This window comes from Zea mays, chromosome 1, assembly GCF_902167145.1.
Source record: "Zea mays cultivar B73 chromosome 1, Zm-B73-REFERENCE-NAM-5.0, whole genome shotgun sequence".
NCBI lineage: Eukaryota > Viridiplantae > Streptophyta > Magnoliopsida > Poales > Poaceae > Zea > Zea mays.
This window is the reverse complement of record NC_050096.1, coordinates 182,400,500-182,424,302: the sequence shown is the minus strand read 5'-3', so window position 1 is coordinate 182,424,302 and position 23,803 is coordinate 182,400,500. Positions and strand designations below refer to the sequence as shown.

The 23,803-nt window shown below is 43.6% G+C and overlaps 1 protein-coding gene across 2 annotated transcripts; it reads left to right on the top strand.

The window, feature by feature from the left end:
* The first annotated feature begins 19,263 nt into the window (after positions 1 to 19,263).
* LOC100272877 (uncharacterized) lies at positions 19,264 to 23,521 on the top strand. Of its 2 annotated transcripts, none has more exons than NM_001360155.1 (11): positions 19,264 to 19,842; positions 20,319 to 20,368; positions 20,596 to 20,659; positions 20,870 to 20,918; positions 21,107 to 21,175; positions 21,518 to 21,579; positions 22,268 to 22,348; positions 22,507 to 22,661; positions 22,764 to 22,842; positions 22,926 to 23,069; positions 23,164 to 23,520. In NM_001360155.1, exons 1-11 carry the CDS (start codon positions 19,442 to 19,444, stop codon positions 23,264 to 23,266), a joined length of 1,257 nt encoding a protein of 418 aa, NP_001347084.1. In that variant the 5' UTR covers positions 19,264 to 19,441; the 3' UTR covers positions 23,267 to 23,520. The 2 variants fall into 2 exon arrangements, with proteins under 2 accessions (NP_001347084.1, XP_008667085.1); XM_008668863.2 differs by having other exon boundaries at positions 19,270 to 19,842; positions 20,319 to 20,364; positions 23,164 to 23,521.
* The last annotated feature ends 282 nt before the right edge of the window (positions 23,522 to 23,803 follow it).

Below are 23,803 nucleotides of genomic sequence, written 5' to 3'. Positions count from 1 at the left end.
CAAGGAGTATGGTTGTGGCTTGGGAGTTGAAGTGCTCGATTTGGGCCACTTCATCCTCATCATAGTCTTCATCCCCTACGGATGGTACCTGTGCACCAAACTCAACAACATCCCATATACTTTTGTGGAGTGAGGTTAGATGAAATCGCATTAAATCACTCCACCTAGCGTAGTCTTCACCATCAAATGTTGGTGGTTTGCCTAATGGGACGGAAAGTAAAGGTGTATGTTTAGAAATGCGAGGGTAGCGTAGGGGAATCTTACTATACTTCTTGCGCTCTTGGCGCTTAGAAGTGACGGATGCCGCGTCGGAGCCGGAGGTGGAGGTTGATGAAGAATCGGTCTCGTAGTAGACCACTTTCCTCATCCTCTTTTTCTTGTCCCCACTCCGCTGCGGCTTGTGAGAAGAGGATTTCTCCTTCTTTTCTTTGTGTGAAGAAGATTTCTTCTCCTTCCCTTTGGAGGTGTCCTTCTTCTTCTCCTTCCCTTTTGAGGAGTCTTTCTTCTCCTTCCTCTTGGTGTGGGACTCTCCCGATGAAGTGCTCACGTGGCTTGTAGTGGGCTTTTCGCCGGTCTCCATCTCCTTCTTGGCGTGATCTCCCGACATCACTTCGAGCGGTTAGGCTCTAATGAAGCACCGGCTCTGATACCAATTGATAGTCGCCTAAAGGGGGGTGAATAGGGCGAAACTGAATTTTACAAATATAAACACAACTACAAGTCGGGTTAGCGTTAGAAATAAAAACGAGTTCGAGAGAGGGCGTGAAAACAAATCGCAAGCGAATAATGAAGTGAGACACGTGGATTTGTTTTACCGAGGTTCGGTTCTCTCAAACCTACTCCCCGTTGAGGAGGCCACAAAGGCCGGGTCTCTTTCAACCCTTCCCTCTCTCAAACGGTCCCTCGGACCGAGTGAGCTTCTCTTCTCAAATCAAAACCGGGAACAAAACTTCCCGCAAGGACCACCACACAATTGGTGTCTCTTGCCTCAATTACAAGTGAGTATTTGATCACAAGAAAGAATGCCAAAGAAAAGAAGCGATCCAAGTGCAAGAGCTCAAATGAACACTACAAATCACTCTCTCTAGTCACTAAGGCTTTGTGTGGAGTTGGGAGAGGATTTGATCTCTTTTGGTGTGCTTTGCAATGAATGCTAGCTCTTGTATAGTGGTTGGAAGCTGGAAAACTTGGATGCAATGAATGGTGGGGTGGTTGTGGTATTTATAGCCCCAACCACCAAACATGACCGTTGGTGGAGGCTGACTGTCGTATGGTGCACCAAACAGTCCGGTGTACACCGGACATGTCCGGTGCGCCAGCCATGTCACCAGTGTCGTTGGATTCCGACTGTTGGAGCTTCTGTCTTCTGGGCCCGCCTGGATGTCCGGTGCACACCGGACATGTACTGTTCAATGTCCGGTGCGCCAGTATGGGCGTGCCTGACTTCTGCGCGCTTCTGGCGCGCATTGAATGCGCCTGCAGGTGACCGTTGGCGCGAATTAGTCGTTGCTCCGCAGTTGCACCGGACAGTCCGGTGTACACCGGACATGTCCGGTGAATTATAGCGGGGGAGCAGCCTTCGTGATTTCCCGAGGCTGCCAAGTTCCAGAGTCGTGTCCTCTTGGAGCACCGGACAGTCCGGTGAATTATAGCGCGCCTACTTCTGAAAATTCCCGAGGCTGAAGAGTTCTGCGCGAGGTCCCTTGGTGCACCGGACACTGTCCGGTGCGCCACCGGACAGTCCGGTGCGCCAGACCAGGGAGCCTTTGTGGATGCCATTAGCTCTCTAATTTGAACCCAACTTTGGTCTTTTTAATTGGCTTGTTGTGAACCTTTGACACCTGTATAACTTATACACTAGAGCAAACTAGTTAGTCCAATTATTTGTGTTGGGCAATTCAACCACCAAAATTATTTAGGAACTAGGTGTAAGCCTAATTCCCTTTTAGGAGTCGGATGAAGAGCAGTCTGAATCCCATTCTTTTCCAAGGTGCGCCTCGCCCTTCGCCTTCTTGTAAACCTTCTTCTTCTCCCTCTTCCCATACTTTTCTTGTTCCTGGTCATTATCATTATCAGGGCATTGAGCTATAAAATGACCAGTCTTACTGCATTTGAAGCAGGAGCGCTTTCCCTTTGTTTTATTCTTGGAGGGGTATTCTTTGCGTCCTTTGAGCATGGTCTTGAAGCGCTTGATGATAAGTGCCATCTCATCTTCATTGAGTCTGGCAGCCTCCACTTGAGCTACCTTGCTTGGTAGCGCCTCCTTGCTGCTTGTTGCTTTGAGAGCAACAAGCTGCGGCTCGTAGATGGGTAGTGGACCGTTCAAAGCGTCATCCACGTATCGTGCCTCCTTTACCATCATGCGCCCGCTCACGAATTTTCTGAGTATCTCCTCGGGCGTCATCTTGGTGTACCTAGGGTTTTCACGAATAAGATTAACAAGATGGGGGTCAATTACCGTGAATGACCTTAGCATGAGTCGGACGACGTCGTGGTCAATCCATCTTGTGCTTCCATAGCTTCTAATCTTGTTGATGAGGGTCTTGAGCCTGTTGTAAGTCTAAGTTGGCTCCTCTCCCTTGATCATCGCAAATCTTCCCAGCTCGCCTTCCACCAACTCCATTTTGGTGATCATGGTGGCGTCGTTTCCCTCATGAGATATCTTGAGGGTGTCCCATATTTGCTTGGCGTTGTCCATGAAGGATTACGGGGAGGCTACGCTAGCGCAAAACAAAATTTTCAACCCCATAAAACCAAGAACTACTGCGGTTATAGGTCATGGAATTACCACTAGACGCGCAGAGCAGCGGAAGACGTCTTGATGTAGACGAACGCGTCGAGCAGTGTCGTGCAGTCGTCGGCGTCCTTCACGTCCTCGCACGGTTCGTCCTAGTGCTCCAGATGCAGCACCTCTGAGGTATCCACACGTACAGGGAGGAAGCACCGCGTACCGAACTGCTAGGTTCGCGACGGCGGCTTGGCGAGGGCGAGAGGCGAGCGGCTACTCGTTTTCTGGTGGCGAATGAGGTTAAGCCTAACCGCGCCCCCGCCCCTCATTATATAGGCGTTATGGTGGGCTTCTGACACCGAGGCCCATCAATAACCCTAAATCCTAGTCTAATTTCGGATCTAATCCGAGTTAGGCTTCCTTCCCCTTAAGTGTGTGACCCTATAGGTTCACGTACAAATAGACATAGCCCGAGTACTCTTACTTGGCCCAATAATTGACAGCGGCCTCTAGCAAGACATGTCAACTCCTATGCGCACGTAAAGATCATATCAGACGAACCATTGCAACATTACGTACATGCTGTTCCCTTTGTCTCACGATATTTGGTCTGGCTCTAAGCTGACCTCTCTTTCTCGATACTGTGAATTGGAATCCTTTCAATGGTTAACTCTTAACCCTAGCACGACCATGCATTTCTTGATCCAATCACTCGAGGGGCCCAGAGATATCTCTCTCACAAAGAGAGGGACAAATTCCATCTTGACTGACCATGCCTCACAGCATGCTTCCTGACAAACCCAAAACTACCTTTATAACTACCCAGTTACGGAATAGCGTTTGATAGTCCCTAAGTAAGTCAATTCACATCTTGAGAACATGCGACAATCTCAAGTCTAAGGATACAGTATTCATGTTGCAAAAAGAGAACTATATTACAATATCTCACGTTGGGTCGGTCCAGCCTCATGTCATACATGCGCCCACATTATTAGTTTAACATCTCCATGTTCATGACTTGTGAAATGTAGTCATCAACTAATACATGTGCTAGTTATCGACTCTGACTAGGGACATCATTTAGAATAACCATATAAGTAAAGAATCTCACAAACAATTCACATAATTGCTAATCAATACAAGGTGCCTTCCATGGATATTCAATTAAGCAATATATATATCATGGATACAAAGAAATATGCTCATCTCTATGATTATCTCTAGGGCATATTTCTAACAGTCTCCCACTTGCACTAGAGTTAATCTAGAAGATATCTAATACCCATAGATCTCATGTGTGCCTCATGCTTAGGTTGTGGAAGAGGTTTTGTCAAAGGATCAGCAACATTCAAATCCGTATGTATTTTGCATATCTATATCTCACCCCGCCTAACGAATTCCCGTATGAGGTGAAACTTCCGCAGTACGTGTTTGCTTTTCTGGTGGTTCCTTGGCTCCTTAGCTTGCGCAATAGCCCCATTGTTGTCACAGTAGAGGTTCAATGGACTAGATGCATTAGGAAACACACCAAGCTCGATGAGGAACTTTCTTATCCAAACACCTTCCTTCGCAGATTCAGAAGCTGCAATGTACTCGGCTTCTGTTGTAGAATCAGTCACAGTCTCCTGTTTGGAACTCTTCCAACTAACAACACCACCATTTATTGTGAACACAAAACCTGATTGCGATTTTAACTCGTCTGGGTCAGTTTGGAAGCTAGCATCGGTGTAACTAGTTACAACGAGCTCCTCCTTACCCCCATATACCAGGAACATATCTTTAGTCCTTCTTAAGTACTTAAGAATGCCTTTTACCGCTGTCCAGTGACCCTCACCTGGATCAGCCTGGTACCTACTCATAGCACTTATAGCGTATGAAACATCTGGGCGTGTACTTATCATGACATACATGATTGATCCAATTGCTGAGGCGTATGGTACCTTACTCATGCGCTCCCGCTCATTAGCCGTCGCAGGACATTGCATCTGGCTAAGGTGTATACCATGTGACATAGGTAAGAACCCTTTCTTGGACTGTTCCATGTTGAACCGTTTCAAAACCTTGTCAATGTACGTATCTTGACTTAATCCTATAAGCCTCTTCGACCTATCTCTATAGATCCTTATGTCCAAAATATATGCTGCTTCCCCTAAGTCCTTCATAGAAAAACTCTTTTTCAGTGAAGCCTTGATGGACTCCAGCATAGGAATGTCATTCCCAATCAATAATATGTCATCCACATACAAGATCAGAAATACAACAGCGCTCCCACTTTCCTTCTTGTAAACACAAGCTTCTTCTTCATTCTGATGAAAACCAAGCCCTTTGACCACTTCATCAAAACGAATGTTCCAACTCCGAGATGCTTGCTTCAAGCCATAAATGGATTTCTGAAGTTTGCATATCTTTCCAGCATTGATCGGATTGACAAAACCCTCGGGCTGTATCATATACACGTCCTCATCTAGGTTTCCATTAAGGAAAGCTGTTTTGACATCCATCTGCCAAATCTCATAATCGAAATATGCGGCAATAGCTAGAATGATCCGAATAGATTTAAGCATCGCTACTGGCGAGAATGTCTCGTCATAGTCAACTCCTTGAACTTGTTGAAAACCCTTTGCAACAAGTCGAGCCTTATAGATGTGAACATTTCCATCCATGTCTTTCTTCTTCTTATAGATCCATTTGCATTTTATGGGTCTAACACCATCAGGCGGGTCAACCAAGTTCCAAACTTGATTTTCTCCCATGGAATCTATCTCGGATCTCATGGCGACTTGCCATTTCTCGGAATCTGGGTCCATCATCGCTTTTGCATATGTTGCAGGTTCGTCGTTGTCTAACAACAACACTTCCCCATTGCCCAACAATAGCACTTCTCCTCGTGCCTCGCGAAGCCTTGCTGACCTTCGTGGTTGTGGTAGTGATTCTCTTGCCATAGACGTCTCAACTTGTTCTGCTACATTAGCATCACTTGTTGAATCTTGTCCCACTGGCTCATCCTGAACTTCTTCAAGATACACCTTTTGTTTACTTTTCTCTCTTTTGAGAAACTCTTTCTCTAAGAACACACCGTTCCGGGCGACAAACACTTTGCCCTCTGACCGGTGGTAAAAGTAATATCCTAAAGTTTCCTTTGGATATCCCACGAACATGCACTTGTCCGATTTTGGAGTGAGTTTATCCGACTGAAGTCGCTTGACGTAAACCTCACAACCCCAAATCTTCAGAAAAGACAAACTGGGAGTCTTCCCAGTCCACATCTCATATGGTGTCTTAACTACGGACTTAGACGGTACCCTATTTAGTGTGAAAGCTGTTGTTTCTAGAGCGTATCCCCAAAACGACAAAGGTAGGTCCGACTAGCTCATCATTGATCGAACCATATCCAATAAAGTCTGATTACGTCGCTCAGACACGCCATTCCTCTGAGGCGTTCTAGGCGGCGTAAGCTGTGGAACAATTCCACAACTCCTTAGATGATTGCTAAACTCATGACTCAAATATTCACCTCCACGATTCGATCGCAGTGCTTTAATTTTCTTGCCACGCTGATTTTCTACTTCATTCTGAAACTCTTTGAACTTTTCTAAGGATTCAGACTTGTGTTTCATTAAGTAGACATACCCATATCTACTAAAATCATCATTGAAGGTTATGAAGTATTGGAATCCTCCCCTAGCTGTCGTACTCATTGGTCCGCACACATCAGTATGTATGAGTTCCAATAAATCTAATGTCCTCTCCGGTAAACCCGTGAAGGGCGCCTTGGTCATCTTACCAAGTAAGCAAGCTTCACATGTCTCGTATGATTCAAAATCAAACGAAGTTAAAAGCCCATCAGAATGAAGCTTCTTCATGCGATTCTCACTTATATGACCCAAACGACAGTGCCACATGTAGGTAGGACTTAAATCATTAGGTCGAGGCCTTTTAGCACTAATATTACAGATAGGTGCATCATCAAGATTTAAAATGAATAACCCATTCATAATGGATGCAAAAGCCACAAACATGCCATTCTTAGAGATCACACAACCATTGTTTTCACTCGCAAATGAATAACCATCCTTCATCAGACATGAAGGAGACATAATGTTACGACTCATACTAGGAACTAGATAACAATTATTTAACTCCAAAATAAATCCTGATGGGAGGTGGAGTTGCATCGTCCCGACGGTCAACGCAGCAACTCTTGCATTATTGCCTACCCGGAAATCAACTTCTCCTCTTTTCACGCTTCTACTTCTTATCATTCCCTGCATCGAATTGCAAATATGGGCAACCGATCCGGTATCAAATACCCAAGAATTAATATAAGAATCAGCAAGAAAAATTTCTGTAATGTGAATAGCAAGTGTACCTGCTGCGGCTGTACCCTTACCGCCGCGATCCTTAATAGAGGCCAAGTACTGCTTGCAATTCCTTTTCCAGTGACCAAGTTCTTTGCAATAAAAGCACTCTGCATCTGCAGCTGGTCCAGCCTTGGGCTTTTGATTTGGCTTGGATACTGTATCCTTTGTCTTGCCCTTCTTCTTTTGAGATTTACCCTTCTTCTTAAAGTTGGGTTTGTTTTGGACCGCCATCACATGGCCGCTGCTGCCAGCGCTTTTCTTTATGTCCCCCTCTGCTGTTTTCAGCATGCCACATAGTTCATTGAGGCCCCTCTCCGCCCCATGCATATGGTAGTTCGTAATGAAGTTTCCATAGCTGGGCGGAAGAGATGCCAAAATGAAGTCAGTGGCCAACTCTTGGCTTATTGGGAAGCCTAGCTTCTCCAACCTCTGACTGTAACCAACCATTTTGATTACGTGTGGCCCAACCGCTGCGTCTTCTGCTAGCTTGCATTCCAGAAAGGCTTTGGACACATTGAACCTTTCAGTCCTAGCCTGAGTCTGGAACATATCCTTGAGCGCCACGATCATATCGTGCGCCTCATGGTTTGTCTCAAACTGCATTTGCAGCTCAGGCTGCATGCAAGCAAGCATTAGGCAACTCACTTCAAGATTAGCATCCATTGCTTTCTTGTAAGCGGTTTTAGCTGCAGCAGTTGCATCTTCACCAGGATCCTCTGGCAGTGGGGTGTCTAGAACGTCTTCCTTTTTTTCAGCCCTGAGAACAATTCTCAGATTACGGATCCAATCCATATAGTTTGTTCCATTTAACTTATCCTTTTCAAGAATTGATCGCAAAGTAAATGTTGGTGTGCTAGGTGCCATTTATCTACAACAAAATAATGCAAAATACTAAGACAAAAATATCCATGACAGAGTAAATCATATTAAACATTTAATAGTCTACTCCCACTAAAATCAATATCCCTCGATTGATACTTAGTGATTCAGAACCCACAACTAACAAGTCTACTAGTGAGCTTTAGCATCACCGCTAGAAGACAAGGTAGATCGGTAAGCAACTCCTTGCTAATCATATCATATATATGACTCCTGTTGTTGGGTGACATCTCTATGTCTCGGCTCCCAACCTTATGCCCCAAAGTCCTTAACCATTAAGCTGACTTTGTTTAAGTTAACCAACCCTTTCTGCAGTTCGTATCCGATACAAACCTATCTAGTCAAGGAAAACTGGTGGCACCCTAATTTCATAGACCCACCACCAATTGTACAAGACTTATGATAGTGCAAGGGTTGGAGAGGCATTTAAGCTTAAACATTTATGAGGGATCATCCTACTTTTATCATCGCACGCAAGGACATATATGCAATATGAACAAGTAGAACATTAAGAATGGCATTCACACAACAGTTGTGATTCGGTATGGCTTGCTGTCACATGGTGATCCCCATCTCCAATAATCTGTCCATCACGATGATCTTCATCTCCATGATATAGGTATGCCATCCTTCAGGTGATGAGTCCTTCAAGACCTATCTAACGTATGCTGGTAAACAAATTACATATACGCTTTGGATCATCACATGTTGACACGCAGGTCATTACATTAAATTTGGACAATACATGTGGCTCCAGCCGTATTGCCCTGGTCATGACATGCAGGTCATGAATAATTCATTAATATGCATCATATACACACAATAGCCATACCGATCACAAGATGTCCTGCAAAAACAGGTTAGACAAACACGTTTCTATATGTTCGCCACTACAACAGATAGCCACGGAAATCAAACCAAATCCGAGACTTTCGACCCGAAGAAGATTACACTCATGACGTCGATCTGTTACGTCAATCTGCTGGTTGTGTATGTAGTTAGCCCCGATGGTGATTCCAGCCGGTAGGGGCAAGTCGCGCACATAACAGAGAAGGACGAACTAATCTCTTCAGTCATATCCGATGTAATCTACTTCAACCCTTTATAACCAATTGATCTAATCAAACCGTGCATCAAGTAGATCCATCCCATGAACCTAGATCCAGACCTAAAACTACGTAGAACCTGCTCCGATACCACTAAAGGATTACGGGGAGGCTACGCTAGCGCAAAACAAAATTTTCAACCCCATAAAACCAAGAACTACTACGGTTACAGGTCATGGAATTACCACTAGACGCGCAGAGCAGCGGAAGACGTCTCGATGTAGACGAACGCGTCGAGCAGTGTCGTGCAGTCGTCGGCGTCCTTCACGTCCTCGCACGGTTCGTCCTAGTGCTCCAGATGCAGCACCTCCGAGGTATCCACACGTACAGGGAGGAAGCGCCGCGTACCGAACTGCTAGGTTCGCGATGGCGGCTTGGCGAGGGCGAGAGGCGAGCGGCTACTCGTTTTCTAGTGTCGAATGAGGTTAAGCCTAACCGCGCCCCCGCCCCTCATTATATAGGCGTTATGGTGGGCTTCTGACACCGAGGCCCATCAGTAACCCTAAAGCCCAGTCTAATTTCAGATCTAATCCGAGTTAGGCTTCCTTCCCCTTAAGTGTGTGACCCTATAGGTTCACGTACAAATAGACATAGCCCGAGTACTCTTACTTGGCCCAATAATTGACAGCGGCCTCTAGCAAGACATGTCAACTCCTATGCGCATGTAAAGATCATATCAGACGAACCATTGCAACATTACGTACATGCTGTTCCCTTTGTCTCACGATATTTGGTCTGGCTCTAAGCTGACCTCTCTTTCTCGATACTGTGAATTGGAATCCTTTCAATGGTTAACTCTTAACCCTAGCACGGCCATGCATTTCTTGATCCAATCACTCGAGGGGCCCAGAGATATCTCTCTCACAAAGAGAGGGACAAATTCCATCTTGACTGACCATGCCTCACAGCATGCTTCCTGACAAACCCAAAACTACCTTTATAACTACCCAGTTACGGAATAGCGTTTGATAGTCCCTAAGTAAGTCAATTCACATCTTGAGAACATGCGACAATCTCAGGTCTAAGGATATAGTATTCATGTTGCAAAAAGAGAACTATATTACAATATCTCACGTTGGGTTGGTCCAGCCTCATGTCATACATGCGCCCACATTATTAGTTTAACATCTCCATGTTCATGACTTGTGAAATGTAGTCATCAACTAATACATGTGCTAGTCATTGACTCTGACTAGGGACATCATTTAGAATAACCATATAAGTAAAGAATCTCACAAACAATTCACATAATTGCTAATCAGTACAAGGTGCCTTCCATGGATATTCAATTAAGCAATATATATATCATGGATACAAAGAAATATGCTCATCTCTATGATTATCTCTAGGGCATATTTCTAACAGTCCAAGCCACTCACCTTATTGTATTCATCCCTGCAAAGTGAAGCTAGCAAGACAGTAGTAGCTTGTGCATTTTTATGAATTTGCTCATTTATGAAAACGGGATTGTCAGTACTATCAAAATGCATTCCGTTTTCAACAATCTCCCAAATACTAGGATGGAGAGAAAATAAGTGACTATGCATTTTGTGACCCCAAAAAGAGTAGTCTTCTCCATCAAAGTGTGGCGGTTTCCCAAGTGGAATTGATAGCAAATGAGCATTAGAATTGAATGGAATACGAGAATAATCAAATGAATAGTTTTGATTAACCGGTTTCTTCTTTGACGAGGAGTCATCGTCGTCGTCGTGTGGTGAAGAAGACGAGGCATCACTGTCGTAGTAGATGATCTTCTTGATGCGCCTCTTCTTCTTCCCATCTCGTTTCTTGTGACTCGAGCCTGAGTCGGTTGGCTTGTCGTCTCTAGGCTCGTTGAGGAAGGACTCCTTTTCCTTGTCGTTGACCACCATCCCCTTTCCCTTATGATCCATCTCTTCGGGCGATTAGTCCCTTAGATGAAGAGTACAGCTCTGATACCAATTGAGAGCACCTAGAGGGGGGAGTGAATAGGTGATCCTGTAAAATCAAACACTAAATTCCCACAAACTTGATTATAAAGATATTAGTGCGAGTTAATCAAGTCTATGAGGTGAGTTCTTGTGAACACAGACAATCAAAGAGAGAGCAATCACAAGAGACACACGATTTTATGTCGTGGTTCGACCAAGTAACACTTGCCTACTTCCATGTTGTGGCGTCCCAATGGACGAGGGTTGCACTCAACCCCTTTCAAGTGATCCAATGATCAACTTGAATACCACAGTTTTCTCCCTTATAGTTTTCTTCCCATTTGCGAGGAATCTCCACAAGTTGGAGCCTCTCGCCCTTACAAGATTGATCACAGAGAACGCACAAGAGTAATGTTGGGAAGAGCAACACATACAAGACTCAAAAACGCAGCACACCCACGCACACAAGTGAAGACTTGAGCTCAAATGACAATAAAGGGAGTTCTCGACTCGAATGGAGCACAAATCTCTAACACAACAAAGCGAATGCGCGGGAGCAGAGTTTGGATGCCTTAGAATACTTAGTGAATGCTTGGGTGACTCCTCCATGCGCCTAGGGGACCCTTTTATAGCCCCAAGGTAGCTAGGAGCCGTTGGAGGCCAACTTGGAAGGCCAAACTTGCCTTCTGTCGGGTGATGCACCGGACAGTCCGGTGCACCACCGGACAATCACTGAAGCTGTCCGGTGCGCGATCTCCTTCCTTTTCTGGCGCATCCGACCGTTGGTCCTCGGGCGCAGTTGGCGCACCGGACACTGTCCGGTGCACACTGGATAGTCTGGTGTGCCCAACCGACAGTTGCTGCGGGTCATGCGTCGTCCGCGGATTGCACGACCGACCGTTGCGCTGACGACCGTTGGCTCACCGGACAGTCCGGTGCGCCACCGGACAGTCCGGTGAATTATAGCCACGTCACCCCTTCGCTTTTCCCGAGGGCGACGAGTTCGCCGCAGATGACTCACCGGACAGTCCGGTGAATTTTAGTCGTACGTCGTCGTCGAGTCCCGTGAGCGGCCTTTTCATGCGGACCAGCCTGGCACACCGGATAGTTCGGTGTGCCAGACCGAACTGAGGATTGGCTGCATAGAGCCAAGCTTTTCCCTTTTCCTTTCTTGTTGATTCTAGCACTTAGATAACCTCATTAGTATTCAAAAACAAATGTACTAAGTCTAGAATCATACCTTGTCTTAGATTTGCACCTTTTGCTTGTTTAACACATAAAGAGTTCAAAACATTTGTGTTGGACACTTAATCACCAAAACATTTATAGAAATGGCCCAAGGGCACATTTCCCTTTCACTATTGCTTCACATGGTTTTGGGTTAATATTTTATTACATCCATGTTCCAATTATTCTGTTATGTTATTTATGTTCATGTCAAGATCATTATCTTTAATTGGAACATGGAGCTTAACTTGAGAAACACGTGCCACCACAAGGGTGGAATGGGACGCCCTTGGCTAACTAATTAGGAAAGCTAGTGGAAGACTAACTTACCCGAAAGGGGCAAGGGTAGTAGGGGAGTTGCATGCAAGGAGGTTCTTGGGTTGATTTTGCTGCGATGGCGGTCAGACGAGGGATTCTTGCAAGTGCTCTTCCCATAAACTGTAGCGGGTTTTTGGAAGCTAGTGGAACTTTGTAAAGGCCTCGTAGTAGATCCCTAGCCATTCACCTCGGTAGTGTCTAAGGGTCTAGCTAACCCTGGCGACATGGGATACACGACTTGTGGGTACAGGGTACAACCTCTGCAGAGTGTAAAACTGGTATACTAGCCGAGCTCACAGTCATGAGCATCTCAGGACTCTCGCATGATTAAATATGGAACCTAAACTCAATTTGTCATTTGCATTTGCATGGGATTTATTATTAATTTTGTTCTATTATTATTTATTATGGTTTGGTATTTACTTACATTTAGTAACTGCTAATAAAACTTGACCAACTTATTAAAAGCAATGCTCAGCTTTAACCTCTATTGTTGATCAGCCTTACACATCACATGAACTCCCACCTTTGGCGAGTTCATACACATTATTCCCCACAACTTGTTGAGCGATGAACATGTGTGAGCTCACCCTTGCTGTCTCACACCCCCCCATAGGAGAATAACAGGTGGTTCGAGAGGAGCCACACAACAAGGAGTTCGATTCGATCTAGGTGGCGTCTCCTAGTTGAATTTATGGCGCCAAGGACGATCCTTAGTTCGTTTTATATTTATCTTTTATTTTGTAAGACTTCCGCTATGTAATAAGTACTCTGATTATATTGTGACATTTATCTCTATACACTCTGTTATTATATATGTTGTCTTCTTTGGTGCATGTATGAGACGCACCCGGTTTTGTCCCTTAAGCCCGGGTGTTACAATCAAGTCGCACCGGAAAGGTGACAAAAAGAATAAGATGAAAAAAGTGGTATACTACGAGACCGACTCTTCGTCACCCTCCACATCAAGCTCCGAGTCATCCGTCGCTTCTAAGCGCCATGAGCGCAAGAAGTATAGTAAGATGCCCCTACGCTATCCTCGCATTTCAAAGCACGCTCCATTACTTTCCGTACCCCTAGGCAAACCACCATATTTTGATGGTGAAGATTATTGTATGTGGAGTGATAAAATGAGGCACCATCTAACCTCACTCCACGAAAGCATATGGGATATTGTTGAGTTTGGAGCGCAGGCACCAAAGGTGGGGGACAAAGACTACGACTCGGATAAGGCCGCCCAAATTAGGCACTTTAACTCTCAAGCCATGTCTATACTCCTCGCCTCCTTGTGTCGAGAGGAGTATAACAAGGTGCAAGGGTTAAAGAGCGCCAAAGAAATTTGGGACGTCCTCAAAACCGCGCACGAAGGGGACGAGGTGACCAAGATCACCAAGCGGGAGACGATCGAGGGGGAGCTCAATCGATTCGTCCTCAACAAAGGAGAAGAGCCGCAAACCATGTACAACCGGCTCAAGATCATGGTGAACCAAGTGCGCAACCTTGGGAGCACCAAATGGGATGACCATGAAATGGTCAAGGTTATTCTAAGATCCCTTGTTTTTCTCAATCCTACTCAAGTGCAATTAATTCGTGGGGATCCTAGATATAAACTAATGTCTCCCGAGGAAGTGATTGGCAAGTTTGTGAGCTTTGAGATAATGATCAAAGACTCCAAACACATTGTGAACATGGAGCAAGGCGCCACCTCCACATCCGAGGTGCAATCCGTCGCATTCAAAGCGACGGAAGAAAAGAAGGAGTCTACATCAAGTAGGCTTCCAATCGACGCCTCCAAGCTCGACAACGAGGAAATGACGCTCGTCATCAAGAGCTTCCACCAAATCCTCAAACAAAGGAGGGGAAAGGACTACAAGTCCCGCTTCCAAGAAGGTGTGCTACCGGTGAGGTAAGTCCAGTCACTTTATTGCTAAATGTCCAATTTCTAGTGAAAGTGACAGGGGCGAAGACAAGAAGGGGAAGAAGAAAGAGAAGAAGTGATACTACAAGAAGAAGGGCGGCGATGCCCACATATGCCGGGAATGGGACTCCGACGAGAGCTCCACCAACTCCTCCTCCAATGAGGATGCCACCAACATTGCCTTCAACAAGGGACTTCACTTCCCCAACGTCGGCCACAAGTTCCTCATGGCTAAGGACGACAAAAAGAAGAAGGTACACTCTAGAGCCACCACCAAATATACAACATCTAGTGATGAGGGTAACTCTAGTGATGATGAAGATAATTTAATGTCTATCTTTGCCAACCTTAGCATGGACCAAAAGAAAAAAATGAATTAATAGAAGCCATTAATGAGAAGGATGAACTCTTGGAAAGCCAAGAGGACTTCCTTATTGAAGAGAACAAAAAATTTGTTAAGTTGAAAAATGCTCATGCTCTAGAAATAGAGAAAAATGAAAATCTGACTAAAGAGCTTAGCATTTGTCATAATTCAATTTCTAGTCTTAGAACTGAAAATGCTAGTTTAGTTTCTAAGGTTAAAGAATTGAATGTTTGCGATGATTCTATTTCCTGTCTTAGAAATGAGAATATTAAATTAAATGCTAAGATTGAGGAATTAAATACATGCAAACCATCTACATCTACTGTTGATCATGTGACTATTTGCACTAGATGTAGAGATATTAATGTTGAAGCTATAGATGATCACCTTGCCATGATTAAGAATCAAAATGATCACATAGCTCAATTAAGTGCTAAAATTGTCGAGCATGAGCTCGAAAATGAAAATTTTAAATTTGCTCGTAGTATGCTTTATAATGGGAGATGCCCTGGCATTAAGGATGGCATTGGTTTCCAACAGGGGAGCAATGTCAAGCTTAATGCCCCTAAGAGATTATCTAACTTTGTGAAGGGCAAGGCTCCCATGGTTCAGGATAGTGAGGGCTACATTTTATACCCTACAAACTATCCCGAACACAAAATTAGGAAAATTCATGCTAGGAAATCTCATTCTGTTTCTCATCATGCATTTATGTATAAAAATGAGGCTTCTAGCTCTAGGCATACCACTCATGTTAAAATGCCTAGAAAGAAAATTCCTGCTGCATCAAATGAACATAATGTTTCATTTAATACTTTTGATGCATCCTATGTTTTAACTAACAAATCAGGCAAAATAGTTGCCAAATATGTTGGGGGCAAACACAAGAGCTCCAAAACTTGTGTTTGGGTATCCAAGGTGCTTGTTTCTAACGTCAAAGGACCCAAGACTGTTTGGGTACCTAAGAACAAGGCCTAAAATTGTTTTATAGGTTTATGCATTAGGTGGTTCAAGTTGGATAATCGATAGCGGGTGCACAAACCACATGACAGGGGAGAAGAGAATGTTCTCCTCCTACGAGAAAAATGAAGATCCCCAAAGAGCTATCACATTCGGGGATGGAAATCAAGATTTGGTAAAAGGTTTAGGTAAAATTGCTATATCACCTGACCATTCTATTTCCAATGTTTTTTGTAGATTCCTTAGATTACAACTTGCTTTCTGTTTCTCAATTATGTAAAATGGGCTACAACTGTCTATTCACTAATATAGGTGTTACTGTCTTTAGAAGAAGTGATGATTCAATAGCATTTAAGGGAGTGTTAGAGGGTCAGCTATATTTAGTTGATTTTAATGATAACAAAGCTGAACTTGACAATTGCTTGATTGCTAAGACTAATATGGGTTGGCTCTGGCATCGCCGACTTGCCCATGTTGGGATGAAGAATCTTCACAAGCTTCTAAAGGGAGAGCACATTTTAGGACTAACCAATGTTCATTTTGAGAAAGACAGGGTGTGTGGCGCATGCCAAGCAGGAAAGCAAGTTGGAGTCCACCATCCACACAAAAACATAATGACAACGGACAGGCCGCTCGAGCTACTCCACATGGACCTATTCGGCCCGATCGCTTACATAAGCATCGGCGAGAGTAAGTATTGTCTAGTTATTGTGGATGATTATTCTCGCTTCACTTAGGTGTCTTTTGCAGGAAAAATCACAAACCTAAGAGACCTTAAAAGGATTCTTAAGATGGGCTCAAAACAAGTTCGGATTAAGGATAAAAATGATAAGAAGCGATAATGGGACGGAGTTCAAGAATTCACAAATTGAAGGTTTTCTTGAGGAAGAGGGCATCAAGCATGAGTTCTCTTCTCCCTACACACCTCAACAAAATGGTGTAGTGTAGTGGAAGAATAGAACTCTACCGGACATGGAAAGAACCATGCTTGATGAATACAAGACTCCGGACTGGTTTTGGGCCGAGGCGATTAACAAAGCCTGCTACTCCATCAACCGGCTTTACCTTCACCGAATCCTCAAGAAGACATCATATGAACTCCTCAGTGGTAAAAAGCCCAATGTTTCATATTTTAGAGTCTTTGGGGGCAAATGCTTTATTTTTATTAAAAGAGGTAGAAAATCTAAATTTGCTCCTAAAGCTGTAGAAGGCTTTTTACTTGGTTATGACTCAAACACAAGGGTATATAGAGTCTTCAACAAATCCACTGGATTGGTTGAGGTTTCTTGTGACATTGTGTTTGATGAGATTAATGGCTCCCATGTGGAGCAAGTTGGCCTTGATGAATTAGATGATGAAGAGGCTCCGTGTGTCGCGCTAAGGAACATGTCTATTGGAGATGTGTGTACTAAGGAATCCGAAGAGCCTCCACAAACACAAGATTAACCATCATCTTCCATGCAAACATCTGTACCAACTCAAGACGAAGATCAGGCTCAAGATGATGAGGATGAAAATCAAGAAGATGAGCCACCTCAAGAGGAGGACATGGATCAAGGGGGAGATGAAGATAATCAAGACAAGGAAAATGATCAAGAAATTCAAGGTCAAAGACCGCCACACTCAAGCTACTTACCATGGCTTCAAGCTTTATCAAATGGACGTGAAGAGTGCCTTCCTCAATGGACCTATCAAGGAAGAGATCTATGTTGAGCAACCTCCCGGCTTTAAATATAGTGAGTACCCTAACCATGTTTATAAACTCTCAAAGGTGCTTTATGGGCTCAAGCAAGCCCCAAGAGCATGGTATGAATGCCTGCGAGATTTTCTTATCACTAATGGCTTCAAAGTCGGTAAAGCCGATCCTACTCTCTTTACTAAAACTACTGCAAAAGACTTGTTTGTATGTCAAATTTATGTTGATGATATTATATTTGGGTCTACTAACAAGTCAACTTGTGAAGAATTTAGTAGGATCATGATTCAAAAATTCGAGATGTCAATGATGGGGGAGTTGAAGTATTTCCTAGGATTTCAAATCAAGCAACTCCAAGATGGCACCTTCATCAGCCAAACAAAGTACATTCAAGACATACATAAGAAGTTTGGAATGAAGGATGGCAAACCCATCAAGACACCCATGGAAACCAATGGGCATCTCGACCTTGACACATGAGGTAAATCCATAGATCAAAAGGTATACCGGTCGATGATAGGATCTTTACTCTATTTATGTGCATCTCGACCAAATATTATACTTTTCGTATGCATGTGTGCAAGGTTCCAGGCAAATCCTATGGAAGTTCACCTTAGGGCCGTGAAAAGAATCATGAGATATTTAGTTTACACACCTAAGTTTGGGCTTTGGTACCCCAAGGGATCCACTTTTCATTTAATAGGATATTACGATGCCGATTGGGCAGGATATAAAATTGATAGAAAGAGCACATCAGGGACTTGTTAGTTTCTAGGAAGATCTCTGGTGTCTTGGGCTTCAAAGAAACAAAACTCTGTAGCTCTTTCCACCGCCGAAGTCAAGTACATTGCCACAGACCATTGTTGTGCGCAATTACTTTGGATGAGGCAAAATCTCAGAGATTATGGCTACAAATTGAGCAAAGTCTCTCTCCTATGTGATAATGAGAGTGCAATCCGCATGGCGGATAACCCCGTTGAACACAGCCGCACTAAGCACATAGACATTTGGTATCACTTTCTGAGGGATCACCAACAAAAGGGGATATCGAAATAGCTTATGTGAACACCCAAAAACAATTATCTAATATCTTTACCAAGCCATTAGATGATTAAATCTTTAGCAAACTTAGGAATGAGCTAAATATACTTGACTCTCGGAACTTTGATTGAAACATTGCACTCTAGCGAGTCGAAAATGCGCTGCTCGTCCGAGGTTGCACTCTAGCGAGCCGTGACTGCCACCCGAGGTTTGTCTCGGGTGAGTCGTGACTGTGTCTCTTGCCCGAGGTTGTCCTCGGACGAGTCATGAGTGTGTTTCACGCCCGAGATTGGTCTCGGGCGAGTCGTGATGGCACCTCCCTCCCGAGGTTGGCCTTCTTCTCACCCGACGGGGACTTAGTCGAGGTTTGCGGGCCTTACCTTGGGTACCCAGTTCCTCGGTACCCGATAATAATCTTAGTCTTAATGTAGATTATATTCTCTCAAACCAGAAATATGCCATTTATTAACCATTAATTAACTGATGTTGTTCAACTTTGCACATCCTTATTTGTAATTTCAAATCTAAGCTTGTGTTATTTTATGGTATAATGACTTTTCCATTCGATATTGTGGCCTAACCCGTTAAATTACTCCCTCCATCTAAGAATAGTAAATATCTAGTTTTTCCTTGAGCCAATAAATTTCATATTTAATTATATTTATAGAAAACTATTAATTCTTTTCTATATGTAATTAGTTATAAATATAAATAATTCAACCATTTGAAAAATAACACATGCATTATTTTTAGGACAAAATGAGCGTCCAATTGAAATACATAATCTCCCATGCAAAAAAGTTGAAAACATGAATCAAAGGAAAATGAGACGAGGAAGGTGGGGGTGCCGGATGTATCGGACCGGAGAAATGGGCCAGATACGGTGCAGAACTGCAGATGCAGGCCGTCAAATAATGAGTTTCGAAAGCGATAATGGTCCCACCCACCCATCCACCCGCACGCCCAGGAGGTGGACCTACCAATCATCACTGTCCCTGTTCTCTTCCAGCGGCGCGGGGGATAGCTCGCCGGAGTCCGGAGTCGCCGCTGCCAGTCCACAGCCCCACCGTCTGCTTCACCTCGCCCGTCATGTCTGCTGCCGCAGCAGCTGCAGCTGCCGCTCGGTGCGTCCCTCTCCGGGTGTCCTCGCCGGAGACCGCGAAGTCCGCCGCTTCCATTCCCACCTCCTCGGCCGCCTCTGCGTCTGCTCCCCTCCGCGCCGCCGTCGCCGCGGGACCCGGCCGCCGGCTTCCGGCGCCGCCGTTCCGGTGCTCCTCATCGTCGCCGGAGAACTCTGCCCCGCGCGATCTTGGATTGCTTCTGGAGGTGGAAGGGTGAGGCCCCTTAAAATCCTGTCTTTCTAGCGCTTAGTTTGTCGATTTCTCATCTTATCCCAAAAGGCAAAAGGAGATCCTTTTCTGTTTCTTTGGTATGCTAGTTGATCAAGCTAGAGCTGCCTATGCTACTGCTCCTCTGGCCACCAGGAATAGAAATTTCAAAACATAGAACTGCTGTACGAACAAATGTTCATAGTGGACATGGAATTAGTGAGCTTAACGTGTGCTCAGAGATAATTTGCACAGTCAAGCGATTTGGTAGTATCGGATTATTTCTTTGCGAACGCTTTCTCCATTGCTGGTAATAGCTGCACCATGCTTCGCTGTTGCACAAGTACCGCTAAGATTTTTTGAGCTATTCTGGAATAGAGAATAGTGATATTTTTTCTCTCTCTCTCTCAGAATCCTCTGCTTTCCTGATTCCATAACAATCACTGATTCTGATTGAGTTTTTCGTGTTTCTGTTCCTCCAGAGTTCTTGCAGATGTCTACCGTTTTGGCAATCGCCAAGCTTTCAATGTAGGTGCGAAACACATAAATATACTTCTATTCTTCACACCCTTACCAAGTTCCATTGCACTGTATTTCACTCCAATATTGATACCATGCTAAGGTTGAAATGTAAGATAGTGAACTCAGTATATAAACAATGGAGGGGTCTAGCCTCTAGTAGAGTGAAAGTCTACCTGCACAAGTATGAATGGTTCTTGCCAGTTGATTTTTTTAATATATTTTAACTTTTTTCACCAGCATTTCGAAGCCTCGGACTAGATTGTGCAAATTGGACAGAGCCAATATATGCTGATTTGGTGAGGTGCATATTGAATTCTTTATCCTTGTCAAACTTGAGCATCACATGTTCTGCCTCTCCTTCAACATTGAGTTTACAATTGCCATTATGGATTGAAACATGGGCCCTTGCTATTTTCCGCTTTTTTGACCTCTAATAGTACGAACTGGACTGGATGTGTGTTTCCTTTTTCCTTTATATTTGTTATTTTCCTAAAACTGCATTGTTTTCTAGGAAAGCTTGTGGTGATGAGGAAAGGATGCTGGCATTATTCTTTGACAGGGTATCCTCTCTTTCTCCCCATAGTACCATTTTTTGTCAAGGAAGGATTAGCAAATTTGGTTACATGACATTGCAAGTCAGCTCTATTATGTAAATCTACTTGTAAACATAGCTTTGTGGAGACTGTTAATTGCCTCTGCTGGTACATTGCCTTTTTCGAGTTTAACCGCTCCCTCTGACTCGACACAGATTGGCTGGCCTACATCTTTGCCAACTAGTGAGAAAGGATCATTTATAAAAAGTGTTCTTCGTGAGAAGGTAAGCTCATTTCATCAAACATAAGTTGACTTCTATATAATTTATCTGGCCTTGGCACAAGTTAGCTTGGGCTGGTAGTCTGGTACTGTTGTTTATCCTTTTCATCATCACCATACTCTGGATTTTACGTAACTTTTATATGTGTCAGTTGAATTCAGCTATGGTTCACATTTTCATGTGGTTCATTTTGATGTATCCTGAAAGCTGGATTACTTTACTTAATTCATGTTATATGCATTAGTCTCTCCTTGCTTTTATCCACTAGTACTTGGTGATAATTCTAATTTTGCTATGATTTCAAGCATCTTTATATTGAATCTTGTTGCACCATTATTGTTCTAGCTGAAAGCTTTGGAAGAGTTCTCAGCTTCTGATAGCTTACCACTACGGCCTGGAGTGGAAAAGTAAGACTTCAAGCTTCTATTATCACTGTATGTCAAAAAAAATCTCTCTAGATATGAAGTCTTCCAATGTAAAAGTTCTTTGTTTCCATACACAAATAGTTCACAAGAATTACACGGCCGTTTTACTAAGTGTGCATTGTTGAAGTGTATAAGTGGACTGTCTACCTTCTCCCAACAATTTAAGCTTTTAGGTTAAACTAGTTAATGCGTCCACTCTAACATGGTATCAAAGTCAGAGGTCTCAAGTTCGAATCCTCGTAGAGCGTTAATTTATGTCTCCACCTATTTATTTCCACGTTTGTGTCTCTCTCTCTTTGGCTGCACGTGAATGAGGGTGTTGAAGTGTATAATTGGACTACCTACCTTCTCCTAGCAGCTTAAGCTTTTGGGTTGGACTGGTTAGTGCGTCCACTCTAATATGCATGTGTGGCCATGTGGGGTCTTTGTTATCTGAACAAAGGGTCAGAAGTTGCAGAGTTGCAGCATCTTGATAAAAGTTTTTATATGTTTCTGCATGATTTCTTCTATCCATGATCATTATAAGCTAATTATTTTTTGGTCCTATATGTATTCATGTGTACAGCTTTGGTCTCTGTTCTGTACTCTTTGCTTGCCATAAGATATGAATGACTCGTTCGTGAACTTTAAATTGTCTTGTATGTGATTCTGTGAATGAAATCATTTAAAGGTTCATTGACGATGCACTTGGTGAAGGTGTTCCTTTGGCCATATTGGCTGCATATGGGAGAAATGGAGAAAAGATTTCAAGGTATGGTTTATGTTAAAAATAACTACTGTCTGGTATTGTAATTTGTTTCAAACTAATGTGCCAATGGTATTCTATCAAGTTTAACATACTACTATGGTTCCTAAGGATAGATGGCATAAAAAATACTGTGTTCTCATTTCTTTTCTATGTGACTCTAGATCTATAGCTATGAAGTTAGGTCCCGAAAGAATCTCAAAAATAAAGATTGTTGGAAACGTTGAGGTTGAAGAAAGCTTTTATGGGCAACTTGTTCTTGGTAAAGGAGTCACATCCGGTTTGGATGAGCAACTTGTCAGGGAAGCCCAGAAGGCTGGTGAGTATGACTGATTGAAAAACTTGCAGCCTGTTCTATATAGTCTTTGCTTTGAGTTTAATGGTCATTTTGCTGTTATTTCCAAACGTTCTGTTCCCACAGCTTCTGCAGAGAAGCAGAGGATTGCAGAAAAGGTTGCATCGATCCTAAAACTTAGTGTTGACATCACAGCATCCGAAAGGTTGTCGCTAACACTGAATGTGCATAATCTCCATACCTCCCTAAAAGAATATTGTCTAATTTTGACCTTGTCACTGTTACCAGCTCTGACAAGGTAATAGCTGCTCTCCGAGCTGGTTCAGAATACGTTGGGTGCGACGTGCAAAGCTGCATCCTTGTTGCGGGCAGCCAATCTGGTGTCCTTGCAGCCGAACGCATTGGCATGCCATGCATAGTTGTTCGAAGCAGGTAAGCTGGCCCTGTCTGCCGTGTAACTTGCATATCTCGGCCATGATACCTGTGCTTGTCGTTTACAAAGTTCATGTCTCCGTCTCCCCCCCAGCTTTACCGCAAGAGCCGAATTTCACTCCGCGAAGGCCGTTATGGATGGATTCGGCGACACAGACTTGACCGTTTCGAAACTGCTGAGCAAAAAGTGGTTTTGATTGTCTGTCACCTGTGGAAACGAAGGGTTGGATTGGAGGCTGTTGTGATTTATGAACCTGTAAATGATTCAGTGCTAACCGGAGCAAACCTTTGTATAAACAAGAGGTGTTGCTGATTAAAGTTAATGAGTAACAAACTGAAAGAATAAATTCAGGTGGCGCCATCGTGTGCTTCTGGTTATCAGTAATCTGCCTCTATCAAGTGCCATGCATGTTTTGATGTGGAGACAATGAAATAAATAGGTCATTATAGCATTGAATCTGTGTTGCTTTCCAATTGTTGCCTTACTACATACTAGTCAATTACACATAAGTGTTCTATGCTGTTTTCTGTCTGCACTTCTTCACATATGTATGATGGAAAATGGAGAGCGAGTTTATAGCTTCACAGCATAGTATTGTGCATCTTTGGATAGTTTATCGTGCAGATTATCGAAAAAGCTGGTCAGAAAAAGCCGAAACAAACAGATCCTCCACTCTCCGATCCTGGTAGACTGCTTTGCTCGTTGCATCCCTGGATAGTATCACATTGCAGTG